General features: G+C 37.7%; 3 protein-coding genes and 1 pseudogene across 3 annotated transcripts in view; 2 read left to right on the top strand and 2 right to left on the bottom strand.

The window, feature by feature from the left end:
- Window positions 1-995: 995 nt before the first annotated feature.
- Window positions 996-6,437, top strand: LOC109189136 (cellulose synthase-like protein D3). Its single transcript, XM_019339893.1, has 5 exons — window positions 996-1,266; window positions 1,460-1,534; window positions 1,953-2,852; window positions 3,420-4,227; window positions 4,340-6,437. The coding sequence occupies exons 3-5, from the start codon at window positions 1,984-1,986 to the stop codon at window positions 6,089-6,091; spliced, it is 3,429 nt and encodes a 1,142-aa protein (XP_019195438.1). The 5' UTR covers window positions 996-1,266; window positions 1,460-1,534; window positions 1,953-1,983; the 3' UTR covers window positions 6,092-6,437.
- A 1,329-nt stretch (window positions 6,438-7,766) lies between these two features.
- Window positions 7,767-10,221, bottom strand: LOC109188761 (probable NADH dehydrogenase [ubiquinone] 1 alpha subcomplex subunit 12). The gene is made up of 5 exons (XM_019339369.1): window positions 10,058-10,221; window positions 9,204-9,230; window positions 8,648-8,739; window positions 8,255-8,364; window positions 7,767-8,176 (listed from the first exon to the last, which is right to left on the bottom strand). Exons 1-5 carry the CDS (start codon window positions 10,144-10,146, stop codon window positions 8,021-8,023), a joined length of 474 nt encoding a protein of 157 aa, XP_019194914.1. The 5' UTR covers window positions 10,147-10,221; the 3' UTR covers window positions 7,767-8,020.
- Window positions 10,222-10,947: 726 nt separating this feature from the next.
- On the top strand, window positions 10,948-14,392 carry LOC109188767 (annotated as a pseudogene).
- Window positions 14,393-14,654: 262 nt separating this feature from the next.
- Window positions 14,655-17,043, bottom strand: part of LOC109188766 (ER lumen protein-retaining receptor-like) — a 3,216-nt gene continuing 827 nt past the window's right edge. The window contains exons 2-6 of the mRNA XM_019339375.1: window positions 16,589-16,854; window positions 15,880-15,995; window positions 15,506-15,579; window positions 15,306-15,369; window positions 14,655-14,985 (exon numbers count right to left, since the gene is read on the bottom strand). Coding sequence (XP_019194920.1) covers window positions 14,949-14,985; window positions 15,306-15,369; window positions 15,506-15,579; window positions 15,880-15,995; window positions 16,589-16,854 — 557 coding nt within the window. The 3' untranslated portion in view covers window positions 14,655-14,948. The remainder of the gene's footprint in view (window positions 14,986-15,305; window positions 15,370-15,505; window positions 15,580-15,879; window positions 15,996-16,588; window positions 16,855-17,043) is intronic.

Here is a 17,043-nt window from a genome sequence, read left to right as displayed (position 1 = left end):
TTAAATCAATTTTATTTATGTTAAAAAGCAATATTTGCACGGGTGCATATATGATCTTATATGGTTTGTAATATGGGTTATTGTTATTCATATTCATTAGTTATTTGTAAATTAATCAATTCTACTATTTCGTATAAATTAATCAAACAAGATCATACCAACTTGAATTGTATAACAATATAAGATTAAGTGCAAGTAGCAAAATAACAATATAGCATTATCTTATATATAGCTTCACTATCATTTTTTTTTTTTTTTTGAATAAGCTTGACTATCATTTAATAACATGGCAATGTAATTTCTTTTACTATCATTATCCCTTACCACTAGAGTCTATACTACTTTTTTGGAGAAAATTATTATGTGGATCTGGGTCAACATTGCACAGTGGACACAGGTCTAAAAATAAATAATTTACCTACTGAATGTTCACAATTTGCATACCTAATATTCACAATTTTATATACTAAATGTTCACAATCCAAATTGTGAACATTTAGTATGTAAAATGTGTATTTTGGACCTGAGTCCACCTTACTTCATGGTATAACTATTGACTTTTAGGTGCACTCTAATTATGTTTAAAGATAACAATTTTTTTTTAATGTTTTGTTTATAAATTGTGCTTGCTTGCATAAAAGTTAATTTTGTACTACTATAGAATAATTAAGTCAAAGGTAACAAATCTTTATAATAAAGAATTATCAATCAATTGTATTATAAACACTTTTTCTTGGCTTTTAAAGGGGAGAGCAAAAAAAGCATGGCAAAGAAAAAACAAAAGAAAAAGGGGGGGAAATCAGATTCATACCATTTGACATTTTCACACTTTTAATCAGTTATCAGGTCAAATACCAACACTACCCTTCAATTTCTTGCAATTATCGTGTTTGCCACTCATGAGTGCAAATATAGAAAATAGAAATATTGTCCGAACACAGCACCCATCCATCATTCACGCACGCATACTGGAGTTGCTGCCAACCTTCCCGATAAAATTATTTTAAAATTGGAAATAAAAAAATAAAATTATAATTTTAGCTTTTGGGACGCGCATATGAATTCCCTTGCCAATGCCTCAGTATAAAAGAGATCGCAACCCGAAAAAGAAGCTAGCGTAGGTTGCCTTGAGTTGAGTGCTGGCTGTTGACGGCGGTCCGGCCAATTCCGCCGCCAGTTGATGATCGGAGTTGCAGAAGTGGTGGAGCATTATACTTTTTTGTTCGTTTCAACTCAGAGAGGCATTTAATTCACTGCATAGAAACGGTATCTTTCATTGCTTGTGCTAAGTTTCGTGCACTCTTGTTCTCCGTACCTCCTATCACCTGCTGCCATTTCATGATTTTACTACTTCTAGTCGTTAAACTACTTTCTGAATTTTTATTTTATTTATTTATTGCATTGTTGTGCTGAAAATTGTTCGATAAATGCTTTCGATTTGCAACTGTTAATTTTTCAGATTGAGCATCGTACGGAGATCCATGCATTGAATCTGAAGCCATGGTTATGCGCTTCTTCTACTAAGCATTGACTGGTATGTATACCTTATCTTCCTGTTTTCCTTTGTTCTCAGGTCCCTAATGTTTTGCTGGTGTGTGTGTGTGGTGAGCGAGTACAGAGATCCGGATTTCGATATATTGAAACCGTTGCTTGGATCTGTCTGTTTTGAAACCGTTTAGTTCGATTTTGACTTGTGTCGGACTTGATTTGAACTTGTTTTTACGCTTTTGCTCTGCACCTGTTATGGAGTTGTTGAGCATTTATGAGACTTGTATTTAATTTGCGTTTGCATTTATTCACATAATAAAACTTGTTTCCCATCTGGTATAGTTTTGATTTGATCTAATACTCATTTTGAATATATATTTTGTTGAAAAGATAAATACTGATGGATAATTATCTGCTAAAAAGCTCAGATTTTAATCACATTGGTTTGTATATTTTGCTTCCAGGATCTGGTTATTTGTTTGTGAGTATTTAGAAATGGCATCAAAATCATTCAACCAAAGTAGATCGTCACTCTCAATATCCTCAGATGTGCAAGATTCACAAAATGGCAAGCCTCCACTACCTCCAACAGCTGTGACCTATGATCGGAGGACCTCCTCTGGGCGATATGTAAACTATTCTAGGGATGATCTTGATAGTGAACTTGGAAGTGGTGAATTTCCAAACTATACGGTACATATACCGCTGACCCCTGACAACCAGCCAATGGATTCCATTTCCCAGAAGGTTGAGGAGCAGTATGTATCAAATTCACTTTTTACAGGAGGATTTAACAGTGTTACTCGAGCTCATCTCATGGATAAGGTGATTGAATCAGAGGCAAACCATCCCCAGATGGCTGGTGCAAAAGGATCCTCTTGTTCCATACCTGGATGTGACTCTAAAGTGATGAGTGATGAAAGGGGAAATGATATCGTCCCTTGTGAATGTGATTTCAAAATATGTAGGGACTGTTACCTAGATTCTGTTAAAACTGGTGATGGAATATGTCCTGGGTGTAAGGAGTCATATAAGATTACTGACTTGGAAGAAATAGCAGAAAGTAGAAGGCCACTTCCACTCCCTGCCCCTGCTGGGATGTCAAGAATGGAGAGAAGATTGTCCTTGATGAAATCAACAAAGTCAGTGCTAATGAGGAGCCAGACTGCAGAGTTTGATCACAACCGATGGCTGTTTGAAACAAGAGGCACATACGGCTATGGCAATGCTATATGGCCAAAGGAATCGGGTTTTGTAAATGGGAAAAGTGATGATATTGCAGAACCTACTGAGCTAATGAATAAACCATGGAGGCCTCTCACCCGCAAATTGAAGATTCCTGCTGCTATCCTCAGTCCATATAGGTAAATTTAGTATTTCTTATTTTTGCTCCTCAACTAGTAAAAGTTTTTGGTATGCAATTACAATGCTTGGTGAATGGTGATAGAAACAGGACTGTGATCTATCTCATCTCTTATAACAAGAGTTTATATGTCAAAGATCTTGCTAGGGTATTATCAATTTATTAACACATCTAATTTATTTTCTCATCTCCTCGGCCAAATTTTGAGATACTTCCCTCCTTTGTGATTGAATGCCATATGCTGATTAACTACAATATGTATGTTCACTGGATTTGTTGTTGCCTAGGTGTTTTATTTGAAACTTGTATAGCTAAATGCAATAGCCAAGTGATTTTCTGTGCTTTTTAGCAAATTTCCCAAAAAGGTTCTGAAATTCCTAACTGTGCTTCTTCCAATATTAGTGCTGCCACTTATCTGGCCAGATTATGGTAGATTCCTTATGTCCTGAGAATCCTAAAATAAAACCAGAGTGGTGTTATCTTACTAGATATTTACTTCAAACTCTATCTGATCTGAAATACTTGAACTGATAAGAAATTTTTTGTTTTCTCTTGCTTGTCTCATCAGGCTTTTAATTTTGGTTCGGATGGTTGTTCTTGGGTTTTTCTTGACATGGAGAGTCAGTCATCCCAACAATGACGCAATTTGGTTATGGGGAATGTCTGTGGTCTGTGAAATATGGTTCGCTTTCTCTTGGATTCTTGATATACTACCCAAGCTTTGCCCTATTAATCGTGCTACTGACCTTAATGTCTTGAAAGACAAGTTTGAAACACCTACACCTAACAATCCTACTGGAAAATCTGATCTACCTGGTGTAGATATTTTTGTCTCTACTGCAGATCCAGAGAAGGAACCCCCTCTTGTCACTGCAAACACTATATTGTCCATTTTGGCTGCTGACTTTCCTGTAGAAAAGCTTGCTTGCTATGTTTCAGATGATGGAGGGGCACTTTTAACTTTCGAAGCCATGGCAGAAGCTGCAAGTTTTGCTAATATATGGGTGCCATTTTGCCGTAAACATAACATTGAACCAAGAAATCCAGAAAGTTATTTCAATTTGAAAAGAGATCCATACAAGAACAAGGTGAAAATGGACTTTGTGAAGGACCGCAGAAGGGTAAAGCGTGAATACGATGAGTTTAAGGTCCGCATCAATAGCTTGCCAGACTCTATTAGACGTAGATCTGATGCTTATCATGCCAGGGAAGAGATTAGAGAGATGAAACAACATAGGCAGCAGGCAGAAGATGAACCTATGGAGAACATAAAGATCCCAAAAGCTACATGGATGGCAGATGGAACTCATTGGCCTGGAACATGGCTGGACTCTGCACCTGAGCACTCCAAAGGTGATCATGCTGGAATAATACAGGTAGTTTTCTGTCTGACCCTATTCTAAATGATGAAGAAATCACCTTCAAGTCTGAAACTGTGAAGCCAAGCACAACATGCTGATCTTAACCTTCTTTCTAAATGGTCCACAGGTGATGTTGAAACCTCCAAGTGAGGACCCATTGCATGGCACTGCAGATGATGGAGCAATTGACCTGACAGATGTCGATATCCGTCTACCCATGCTTGTTTATGTTTCTCGTGAAAAGAGGCCTGGCTATGATCACAATAAGAAAGCAGGAGCCATGAATGCCCTGGTCCGAGCTTCTGCAATCATGTCTAATGGACCCTTCATTCTTAACCTTGATTGTGATCATTACATTTACAACTCCCAGGCTATGAGGGAAGGAATGTGTTTCATGATGGACAGAGGTGGTGACCGCCTTTGCTATGTTCAGTTTCCTCAGAGGTTTGAGGGTATTGATCCATCAGATCGATATGCCAATAGGAACACAGTCTTTTTTGATGGAAACATGCGTGCCCTTGATGGGCTGCAGGGCCCTGTCTACGTGGGTACTGGATGCCTCTTCAGGCGAGTTGCACTTTATGGCTTTGACCCTCCCAGGTCCAAAGAGCACCACTCTGGTTTCTGTAGTTGCTGTTTTGGGCGCAGCAAAAAGAATGCCACACTTTCCAACTCAGAAGAGCACCGAGCCCTGCGACGTGGTGATTCTGATGATGAAGAAATGAATCTCTCATTGGCTCCTAAAGCTTTCGGGAACTCAGCTGTTCTTATTGATTCAATTCCTGTTGCAGAGTTTCAAGGTCGTCCTTTAGCAGATCATCCAGCTGTTAAGAATGGAAGACCACCCGGTGCTTTGACCATTCCACGAGATCTTCTTGATGCATCTACTGTTGCAGAGGCAATCAGTGTAATCTCCTGCTGGTACGAGGAGAAGACTGAATGGGGCCAGCGTGTTGGTTGGATTTATGGTTCAGTTACTGAAGATGTTGTGACAGGATATAGGATGCACAATAGGGGGTGGAAGTCAGTTTATTGTGTTACAAAACGTGATGCCTTCCGAGGGACTGCGCCTATCAATCTCACTGATAGGCTTCATCAGGTTCTTCGCTGGGCTACTGGTTCTGTTGAAATATTCTTCTCCAGGAACAATGCCCTTCTAGCCAGCACAAAAATGAAGTTACTACAGAGAATTGCCTACCTCAATGTTGGAATCTACCCATTTACATCCATATTCCTAATTGTCTATTGCTTTCTTCCTGCACTTTCCCTTTTCTCCGGCCAATTCATTGTCCAAACCCTCAATGTCACTTTCCTGGTCTACCTCTTGATCATCACTGTTACTCTCTGTATGCTTGCGGTGCTTGAGGTCAAGTGGGCGGGTATTGAGTTGGAGGAGTGGTGGAGAAATGAGCAGTTTTGGTTGATTGGAGGGACAAGTGCCCACTTGGCTGCTGTTCTTCAAGGGCTCCTGAAAGTCATTGCTGGAATCGAGATTTCATTTACTTTGACATCAAAATCAGCTGGTGATGATGAAGATGATGATTTTGCTGACCTCTACATTGTTAAATGGTCATCCCTCATGATTCCACCCATCACAATCATGATGGTCAACTTAATAGCAATAGCTGTTGGATTCAGCCGGACCATATACAGTGTCATACCACAATGGAGTCGCTTACTAGGAGGTGTTTTCTTCAGCTTTTGGGTCCTGGCACATCTTTATCCTTTCGCAAAAGGGCTTATGGGCAGACGAGGCAGGACACCAACCATTGTCTTTGTGTGGTCAGGGCTTATTTCTATTACTATATCCCTTCTTTGGGTTGCAATCAATCCTCCAGAAGGTGCAAACGAAATCGGGGGCTCATTCCAATTCCCATGATCAGTCTTCCTTCATCTCAACGAGCCAAGCACTGTGGAAAACCAAAGCGGGTACGCCTCAATTCCTTGTAAAACCATACAGAGTAGTAGGTTGCATATTTAATTAGCAAGACCAGCTTCCTACATCCTGCTTGATTACTTTTAGCGTGGTTGATGCAGAGCTTTGCAAACTTTATGTGAGGTGAAAGGGTAGACAAAATTCTCTCTTCTTGTAACATCTTGGACAGGAATTTATAATTTGTTCATTATTTATTTGCAATACCAGTTTTGGCTGAATTTAAGACACAATATGGAAATGATTTTGTTATTCCAGAGGATGAGTTATTGAAGTTGAGTATTCTTCCTTAGACCCGTTGTTCATCCCTCCAATTAGACACTTGGAAATAGGACATGGATAAATGCCACCTTATTTTATAAAATGCCTTGTTGGAATGCAAGCCTTGCATCAGTTGCATGAAATGCAAGAATTGCTAAATGACTATAGAAATTACAACAGGTTTCTTAGAGCAACCTCATCAAAAGTTTTTTACAAGTTTTTTTTTTTTTTTTTTTATTTAGAAGAGAGAGTATGTGAGGTGAGGAATGAGAATGGAGAAGAGAGAAGTTTTTTTTTTTCATTTACCGATGAAGTTTTTTGGGGCTCAAAATTATTTATATATATATATATAGTGCGTGCTCGGTGCACTATAGAGGGCGCATTATTAATCATTTTTTAGGAGTTGAGGAATTAATCATATTTCCCTTGCAAGATAAATAGAAATTATAATTCCCTACCGAATTGCAATTTTACATTTTAGTAATAATACTATTACTTAAATTTCTATATATTTTCATACAATCAAAGTGGCATCACTTCCTCCATACAATCAAAGTGGCATCACTTCCTCATGATTTTGATCTCATCGACAACAGTAAAGATGAGCCAATTGGAGAAGAAATTATCAATATGATGAAATTGACTTAAAAGTTAATTTGAAAGAGACAATTGGAGAAGAAATTATCAATATGATGAAATTGATTTAAAAGTTAATTAAAAGCGTCAAAGTTCTTCACAATCAAGACAGGAAAACTAGAGAAGACGTCGCCTTCCCCTTCATTGGAGAAGGCATACCAAACGCGACTATTGACGGTCACTTGTATTTTGTCGCCGGAAACACTAGTGACCTATAATTACAGGTCACCGACCAGTTTCTGAGTTTCAATACTTCAAAATAACATGTTTATGAGTTTAATTGTAACTTTTAAATGTTTAAGAGTCCTAATTCCCTCCTTCCAACCATTAGCCCCATTAGGGTTGCTCTAGAGTAATCCCACATTGACCAAATGGCCCATAATTCCTAGTGTGTTAACAAGCCCATCAAGCAACCAGAATGCCTTAGCAAAGGCTTAGATCAAGAAAAAGATAACCAAGAGATGCTGAGGTGATCATGAAAGAAAATCAAGGCAAAAGTGCTATTGAGATTAACTTCTGACATCTACAACACAATTACACAAATTTCATCTCTAACTAACTGTACTACAATAATTATTTGATATATATAGTACAGATGATTTTTGAGACATTACACCATCTAATACTTTACTATTTATTTATTTTTTTTTTTAAAAAAAAAAAAAAAAGAGAGAGAGACAGTTCATTTCCAAGAAATAAACAACCACAGACAAGGCACATCAAGTGTTAGAAGAGAAAACTCTTTCTCAGTACTTAGAGTCTTAGAGATCATGCTCCCTTTCATTTATTAGCATCAAAACATATCCAAGCACTTAAAAAGTGTAACATATTCAATTCGAAGTCCAAGAATATTTTGACTAGCAGATAAAACAAAATGATACTAGTAACCAATTTAACAGTTAATAAAAGCTTATTAATGAAACATAGCTGGCATTCTGTATGCTTTTCCAGCTTCTCTTGAGGTGAAGAAAAGGAAACTTAGGGCTTAGTTGGCTGCCAGGGTTGGTACCTTGTCCAGTCTCTCTGCCCAGGATTAAGGGAGTGCCCTTTGGAATGATAGATGAGCTCTTCGCCCTCTCCAGAAAAGTTCTCTTTGTGTTCAACCCCGTATCTCTTTGGTTTCAGCAATAGTAGCTGCACCGCAGACATTTTAATCATAATATGAACCAAATGTTTCAGGTGGCACTGAAGAAATAAGGGGCAATGACTTACCTCATCTCCTGTGTGGTCAGTGACGAAATGGAGCCAACCATGCCATTCTGGTGGAACTTGTGAAGCATTGTAACGACCCTTTTGTGCATACTCCACCCACCTATGCCTTCCTACACAATCATGTCCACTAAAGAATCTTAATTCATTTATTCAATTCAACCACTAGATAACCTTGAAAGTCTTCCAGCTTGAGCAACTATATGCTAGTGATTTGCACACCCATTCACTGGCCAAAACTAGGCAATTTGGTACAATGCATAAACTTTATGGGGGAAAGCTAAACAACAGTACCATTTTCAGATAGCTTTTAATGAGATACAAGATAAGTGAAAGGGGAGAGAGTTCAAATGATAACATTAAGGGAAGCAATGCAGAGAAGTACCAGCTCCTTACCATATTGAGTGTCTCCAAGCTTCTGATAGTATTTGTTACCAAACTTATCGACACCAACAAGTGTTGCCCCTATGTTGTGAATCTTGGTTTGCCTAAAGATATGAACACAAACAACTATTTCATGAAACATCAACAACAAAGCTAAAATTCCTCCTCTAGGGGAGAGGGGTGGAGATATAGAAATGAATTGATGCTAAGCATGGAATGTGGAAGATACATTGTTCTTTGTTATTTATTAATGTTGTGGGTCTTATGGATGTGTCCTTACTGTGCTACATTGTGGAATAAAACATGCATCTAGTGCAAAAATGCATGCATTATGCAATTCTAATAGCCTTGCTTATTTAACATCTCAACAGAAATTATTTCAGAGTTCAGATCCCTTCCTGTATACATTATACCAAATAAATGAATTAAATAGAGGTTTGCTCACAAGTCACAGCCCTCCCTCCTCCCCCAGTTCCCCCTCCCCTACCTCTTCTTCTTTCCCTGGTTAGAGCAACAAGGGGTCTGGCTACTTACTGTAGCTAAATCAGAAAAGAAAAACTGTACTTACAGAAGATTTCCATCCAAGAGGCACTTCCTGTAAAACAAAATGCAACCGAAGACTATACAATTAGCTGAGAGATTTAGGTAATCAATAGCCTATTCATTGAGCAATCAAGAGAAAAAAATAAATAAATAAATAAATAAATAAATAAGAAAAGAGGCAAGCAGGCAAGCAAAGCAATTTCATGCATCTAAGAGAACATTACACTTCAGTGAGGATAAAAGCTAACTATCTTAGAACAAAATAAATCAGATATGCTTAGTGTTGGCTCAACTGCAAGTTTTGGCTTGATAATCAGTAAAGCAGTCCTAAACAGACCTAAGCTAATCCCAATATACAAGTATACACCACATAAAGCTTCAGCCAGAACCATCCATAAATAGATACAAGGATTATGCAAAAACAGATACCGGAATAGATATAATAGATATAATAGATTAAACACACCAATGAGTTTTCTCTCCCGCGATGTAAATTATACATCTGAATTATTTATCACAAGACTTTAACCGAGCGGCGAACTCTGTGCTCAATATTTGACATAGATCCTGTCGGCACAATCTCCATGAAATTTGATTCCTAAAGCCCTTCTTTTTCTTCTTTTTTGTGCTTAATATGAGAACCCACCCAAATCATCAATTTCACGAATCAGGTGAACTGATCATGAGCCCTAGCAACACTTTACACGGAATTTCAACTTTCAACATGCATAGACAAGAACATTGAAGAAAAAATAACAATTTTTAAAAATTTCAGATACGAAGGGAGATCGAATTAGACAACGTTTCAGCCTTCGAGCTTTTTGAATAAGAAAACAATGAAGGGAAGAGAATAGGATAAATGATAATTGCAGTACTAACGTGTAGCCTTCTTCTCTGAGCTCCCTGATAAAGCTTCCGATGCCATTTTGCCTGATTGACTTAAACACATTCTTCACCACCGAAGCCATTTCTCTCCTTCTGCTTCCTCTCCCGACACAAATCGGCTGTCAATATCCCAGAACCAGACGCTCAGCTCCCTTGATTTGAACCGGGCCTGAGATTCCCCCGCTAAACTTGGGGGGCCTGAATGAAATCCATCTTTTATTGGGCTTTACGGCCCACTTTGTCAAACAATTATTATTTTGTAGACCATGACAAATTTATACATTTAACTATCAAGCATCTCTCTACAATCAGCTAAAATTGTTTAAAAAAGAATTTAGCTTGTTCATGAATTTAATTAAATGAGAAATTGTAAAAAATATTCATTTATAATATGTCAATTATTAATGTCATTTCTGAATTATGAGTGGTATAAATATTGTCCCTCAAAATGGTGCACATATAGCCCCTCCCATAACGGACATGTGGTTCTCCACCGCTGTCCATCGCTGGTACTTAGAATCGAGGGAGGAAAAAAATAACTAAATTACATATTTATTCCGACTTAACAGTGTCATACACTAATAGGTAACCACATTTTCGTTACGGGAGGAGTTATATGAACACTATTTTAATAATTGAGGGACAATATTTATACCACTTATAATTTAGGAGTGACATTGATAATTAACATATTATAGGATGGACATTTTTTACAATTTTTCCTTAATTAAATTGGATGATTTAATCACAAAGTAGTAATTAGTGACTAATTTGAGGCATATTCCTTTTCTTCCGAGTACACTTTCCATTCTCAACATGTGAAAGAAAAAGTTATTCCTCCGAGTACACTTTTCATTCAGTGTTATTCCAGTGTACTAGGATAAAACATAGCAGATCATATCTGTAATCATCAAATTCGGACTCGTCGCTCTCCAGAAACAGGAAGCTCTCAAGCTCCACTCGTCTCTGTCATATATCTCCTTCGTAAGCCACGCCTCTATCCGAACCAAAGCTTTTAAATTCAATATCTTCCAATTCTTTCCTTCAAATTGTTATGATATTTGCGGAATGTTTCCAAATTCAATTTTGGTTCAGTGCTGCCGCGCTCTGCATTGTGTGTTGTGGCTCCGACTCCGATTTGTATGCTGTGATGCTAATATGGCTTTTAATTTCCAAGGATTTCATGCAATTTTCGTTGTTCTTACGGTTTATTGTTTTGATTCGGGACTTGCAGTTTATAAAATGGAGGGATTGAGGGAAAGGAAGATGATGAGGTTACAAGCGTATGCTGGAATTAGTCTGATAGCTACATTGGCTGTTGCTTGTCATGCGTTTATCAGTAGAGGCCAGTTTTACCCGGCAATGGTGTATTTATCGACCTCAAAGATCAGTTTGGGGCTTCTGTTCAACATGGGGATGGTGATTATGTTCATCTTGAGAGGCTGATGAACGAGCAGTCATGGCGGGAAGTGATGGAGATTCTTTTTGCAATTACTGTCTTCCGGCAAGACTTTTCAGTTTCACTTCTGGCAATGCTCATTGCACTGCTGCTTATTAAGGCTCTGCACTGGTTGGCTCAGAAGAGGGTTGAGTATATTGAAACAACCCCAACAGTCCCCAGGTTGTCCCACGTCCACATAGTCTCCCTTCATGGGGTTTCTTCTGGTTATAGATGGTCTCTTCTTGTTTAACTGCGTAGACTATTTGGTAAAGACAAGGCAGGCTTCAGTTTCTATCTTCTTTTCATTTGAGTAAGTTCATGTCTCTGACCTATTTGATATTTTGTTTCCCATATGCTTCATGGGTTTCAATTTCTTGCTTTGAAGATGTGACCAGGAAGTAAATCAGCTTAGGTTGTCCATTGTAGACCGGCTCAACCAAGAAGGCCAATAGGCTGCTCAGTCGCTCACGCCGGGAGTTGAACTTATAACCTTGTGGTTACTGAGTGAATCGCTAGTTCAATTTGGCTAGGGTTGCCCCAGTCCTATATTTATTGAAAATGCTCATAGATCGTCTCATCAGTGTGTTTATATTATTCTTTGATATTTTTCTATTCTTTCAAATTTTCTGTATTGCTGTCCCTTTTTCGTAATGGTCCCTTTTGGTGGCTCCTCCCAGGTACATGATTCTTGCAACAACTGCCCTGTCAACTTTTTTGAAATATGTGTTTTATGTAAGTGATATGCTTATGGAAGGGCAATGGGAGAGAAAGGCTGTGTACACATTCTACTTGGAACTTATTTGAGACTTGCTCCACTTATCTATGTATCTATGCTTCTTCCTCGTGATTTTTATGTGAGTATCGCATTTTACTGTGCTGTTTATTCAAGATAAGTAGCTTTCTTTGCTTTAGGAAATTGTTTTCTGATCTGCTCATGATTGGATATTTTCCCCAGCTATTCCAATGCCCTTTCCCTATATGATTCTGTTAGAAGAGATTATGAAGTATTATTGCACTTCATTATTCAGGCTATGGCATCATATATTTATTCACTTTTTTGTTTCTTGATTTTATAGGAACTACGGTATACCACTTCACTTGATTCACGAACTTTATGAGACATTTCGCAACTTCAAGATTCGCGTTGCTGATTACATACGCTATCGAAAGATCACTTCAAATATGAATGATAGTTTCCCAGATGCTACATCTAACGAGCTCAATGCGTGAGTTGCTTGCTTGAACAAACCTATCTAGGGAGCCATTATCATTCGTAATTATTCTTATTGCATTTTATGCTTCTGCAGAAGTGATGCATGCCACTTGCATAATCTGCCGCTAGGAGATGACTACTGCTAAGAAACTTACCTGTGGCCTGTGGGCATCTTTTTCACGTTCATGGTTAGAACATCAGCACACGTGCCCTACTTGCAGAGCCCTTGTTGTACCACATGAAGATGTGACAAGAACTGTGGGATCACGAATCAATGTGCAACAAGGTGCAGCATTATATTTTTGCTATTATGATCTTGAGCTATTCTTAATTAGTTAATTTTCTACCATTCTAGGTGCGTTATAGGCTTCTTGAATTACAACCTGCATGCACTGGAAAGTTATTCTAAAATATAATCTTGCTCAGCTTGAAAGGCAGAATAGGGTATTGAGTCCATTGCTTTCTTCTAATTAGCTGAATTGTACAATATACTACATACAACTTCAGATCAAGTCACCATCTATTGATATATTGGTGATTAGAACACACAAACTATTACTTGTGTCCTTTAGGGATGGTATAATGATAATTAGATGTAGTTGCCTCTGTGTATGTGCTGTAGGAACTTATGATTTTATGTTAACCACTATTTAACAAACCTTTTGTTTACTAGGCAACAGCTGTGTAATGCTGTCAGGAAGTGACTTTGCATGATGCATGCCTCTTTATCTTTTATTTGAAGTATTTGCCTAACTTCTTGGATGGAAACAGGAACAAATGTTGAAAGCGCATCTCAGGGTTCACAAGCTGATTGCATCGGGAATGACAGTGTTAACCAGCATCAAGCTAGGATACAAGCTGTCGCCATAGCTGCTGCTTCAGTATACGAGAAATCTTTTGTCTATCCTTCAGAACCAATGCAATTGCGGTAGTTATCTATTACATGCATTTTTTTTCATCAACTGAACTCAGCTAGCTAAGTGCAAGGATTGGATTAATTCTCTCATGCTCCCATTCACAAACCTTTAGACAGCTCTGTTAGTACTGTAAACTCAGGCCAACCCCAGTCACAACTAAATCAGTTTAGAGCTACAAATGGCTCTCAATTTCCATGCTATGCTTTTGCTCCCTCCCAGCGTCGCAGTTCCAACTTGCATCGTGGACAGAATTCCGACAACTATAATTGGGATTCCCAACTCGATGCTCACAAACAACTTTTTGAACAACATATTGAGGTATGCCAATTTCTAGATATCTAGTGTTAAAATGTTGGAATTGTGATTGTCGACTCCTTTTTGTTTAGACTTTATGGAGAACTGTACAAATTGTGATAGTGGTATTAACCTGGAATTGCATAACAGATTCTGCAATACCATCTTATGCTTCTAAAGAAGTTAAATACCGAGAGGGCAGTGGATAATCCAGGAGCTTCTTCTGGCAAGGCAAAAGCAGTTTGATCATCTCCATCTATGTCTGAAATTTTCAACATGAATGTTCTTAAACCTTGCACAGCTTTAGATGTCTTGAAGCAGTCAGGAGACATAGGGTCCAGATAGCAGGAAACGGAACCCAGGAAAATGCAAGGGATACAAAACACATTGGCCTTGTTTGGTAAATGGCTGTTAGTTGATGATTGTAGGAGGTGTTTGGTAAATTAGTTGTTAGCTGATGATTGTAGGAGGTGTTTGGTAAATTAGTTGTTAGCTGTTTGGTATAATTTCTTTTCTCAAAAAGTTAATTGAAAAAGTTGCTTTGAACAGCTTTTTGAATTTTAGCATTTTGGAGTTGATTTTTTAACCAAATCAAACAATTAATAGTGGTCAAATAAGCCAAAATTGGCTGATAGGCTAATATTTTAGCAAATAGGCCAATTATCTATTTCTAGTGCTGGTATTTTATGCACTACCGATGTAAAGTTGTAAACTGCAATTCACATATTTCAATTCTAAGATTTGGCCGTTCTTAGTCACCATCAAGTATATGTGGACAGGCATGATTTGATTAGATTCAATTAATTCAAGACACATGGTGGAACTGTAGTACACTGGTCACTGAAAAATAGAACAAAGCAATTATTCTAAGTTGTGGCTTGCTGATACCATAAAGGGAAGGCATAGGGGGTGAGGAGTGGATAGTTAGCCTATGAAGATACAAAAACTTCAAGATTTTTATCGCTCTTATGCAGAACAGCCTTTCCCTTTCATCGTAACCCAAACTGATAAATGTACAAGTCAGCCAGGAAGCTTGAGGCTTTCATTGCTCTTCCAGCTGAAGACAGAGAATGGCAAGTTGTTGGTATACATCAATGTAGAAACCATAATGCATTTTAGTACAGAAAATTGGCCAGTCATTAGTATAGATCAATGTAGAATACCGCATTTAAGTGGTCAAGGGTCTAACTCAAACTCATCATGCCCAGTGTTCACACTTCCATAAAAGGCTAGAAGCAAAGAGACAAAGAGTGCCTTATCCAACAAAGGCCCTTTACTTCTTTTTCCCCACCTTTTATTTGGGATTTTTTAAATTTGTGTTTAAAAAACCAAGAAGAAAGGGGGGTGGAAACTGGAATGGGACGAGGGAGAACATACCTCTTTATGTAATAGTAGAAGAAGTCAGCATAAAGAGCAGTCTGAACAACGCCAGAAATCCAAGCTATGTTTGGCAAAAATAAAAAATAAAAAATAAAAAAATTCAATGAAGTTAAGACAAATTGAGGGAAAAAGTCTGCAGATAAATTATAAAAAAAAAAAAAAAAACACAATGTTGGAAAGAAGAGAATGTGACTCACGGATCCAGTGGTATTGATGATTTTCCAAAAAGAAACGATAGATCCAATTGATGATGTAAAAAGCTCGGTAAGAACTGAGACCCCAAAAAAAAAAAACAAAAAACTGTCAAGCATTCAATCATAATTAACAGGAACAGACAACAAAAGATAGAACTACTATATGTCAACCTAGTAAAAGTACATGTGATTTTATGTGAGCTATGTGAATGATCAGTGGCCAAGCTAAAGATTAAAGAAGTGAGAACACGTGAAGCTTAGATAAGTGTCATCAGGTTTGTATTCTGTAGTGCCCAATAATGTTTATCTTAAACAACAGTCTACTAATTGTGGGTGGGGAGTGGGGGAACAAATCTATAGTATGAATGATGGCATACCCAAGAAGAAATATATATCTTCCAGTCAAGTTGTCAATGTTCTTCGATCGTTGCAGTAATATCAACTGAGGTAGAATTGCTATTGCTTCAAGATACAGGGAGAAAGTCCAAAGTAACTGAAAGAAGAAGTCAGATTTCAGACAGTGTCCATAGAAAACTACAGAGTAATAATGGGACATGTATCAATGATTTTCCTGACACAAATGATTGCCCACAAATGGTAACAGGATATACACAACTAAGCTTCCTCCTGACACTTAAACCCTCCAACCACTGCTTGTTCCTATCCCACACATATTAAAGAATAAAGACCTGAATCCAAGAAGAAAGGATCAAGAGCACTTAGCAAATAAAAAACTATTACTTTTCCACAGAAGACCTTGGTAGAATAAATAGCAAGTGTCTCTTTTCAAATCTCTCATCAGTAATCTTATTTTCATCCTACTGACTATGAGGTTCCCTAGCATTGTCCCAAAATGGCTTGGAGCATAGACTCAAGCCCCACAAGTCACACACCCCTACCAAAAGGAAAAGTAGCAGATAAAATTAAATATATTGGGCACCTGAGGTATCAATAGCACATGCCTCTATTATCATACCAAAATAGCTTGGATCCGGATTCAAGCCTCACAAGTCACACACCCTTCCCAACAGGAAAAAGAATAAGATAATATAAGATGTATTGAGCTAAGGTATCAACAGCACTTACCTCCATCACAGTGAATTCATGGTTAACCAAAAGTGCCAATAGGAAACATGGTACAATCAAAAAATAGTGTCGGAAAGTATCTTGATCCTTGCTGTATGTTTGCTTGACTACTTTATGGAACCTCATGTACCAAACTATACTGAGTGAGGTTCCAATAAAGACTAGTTTCATTATAGTGTTGTAGAAAGAGTAAACTCTGGTAAATAAGTCCAGGTATCGAGTGAGAAAGACTATAACATAAAGTTCTTGAGTCTTCAATGAAATCCCTGAAACAAACATGAGACGTTTCACAGATCAAAGAGTCCAAATCCTAAATTCAAAACATTAACACAATTTTTTTTTAAATGCAAATAAATGACAGAAAACAAATGATGGAGAACACAGCAAATAAAAGTTCTTAAAATTTTATAAATATAGCATATTAATGATAAAAATGGTTAAAACCCCTTCTTCTG

Source organism: Ipomoea nil, unplaced genomic scaffold (assembly GCF_001879475.1).
Source record: "Ipomoea nil cultivar Tokyo-kokei standard unplaced genomic scaffold, Asagao_1.1 scaffold1509, whole genome shotgun sequence".
Lineage (NCBI taxonomy): Eukaryota > Viridiplantae > Streptophyta > Magnoliopsida > Solanales > Convolvulaceae > Ipomoea > Ipomoea nil.
The sequence above is the reverse complement of the archived record's forward strand: the minus strand, read 5'-3'. Positions and strand labels throughout refer to the sequence as shown.

Excerpts from the sequence above, each read along its gene's own strand:
- LOC109189136 (XM_019339893.1), top strand. The coding sequence starts at position 1,984 with ATGGCATCAAAATCATTCAACCAAAGTAGATCGTCACTCTCAATATCC. Across the intron at positions 2,853-3,419 it reads GCTATCCTCAGTCCATATAG|GCTTTTAATTTTGGTTCGGA; the intron begins GTAAATTTAGTA and ends TTGTCTCATCAG. Across the intron at positions 4,228-4,339 it reads ATCATGCTGGAATAATACAG|GTGATGTTGAAACCTCCAAG; the intron begins GTAGTTTTCTGT and ends AATGGTCCACAG.
- LOC109188761 (XM_019339369.1), bottom strand. The coding sequence starts at position 10,146 with ATGGCTTCGGTGGTGAAGAATGTGTTTAAGTCAATCAGGCAAAATGGC. Across the intron at positions 8,740-9,203 it reads CTCTTGGATGGAAATCTTCT|GCAAACCAAGATTCACAACA; the intron begins GTAAGTACAGTT and ends TCATATCTTTAG. Across the intron at positions 8,177-8,254 it reads CTGACCACACAGGAGATGAG|CTACTATTGCTGAAACCAAA; the intron begins GTAAGTCATTGC and ends TCTGCGGTGCAG.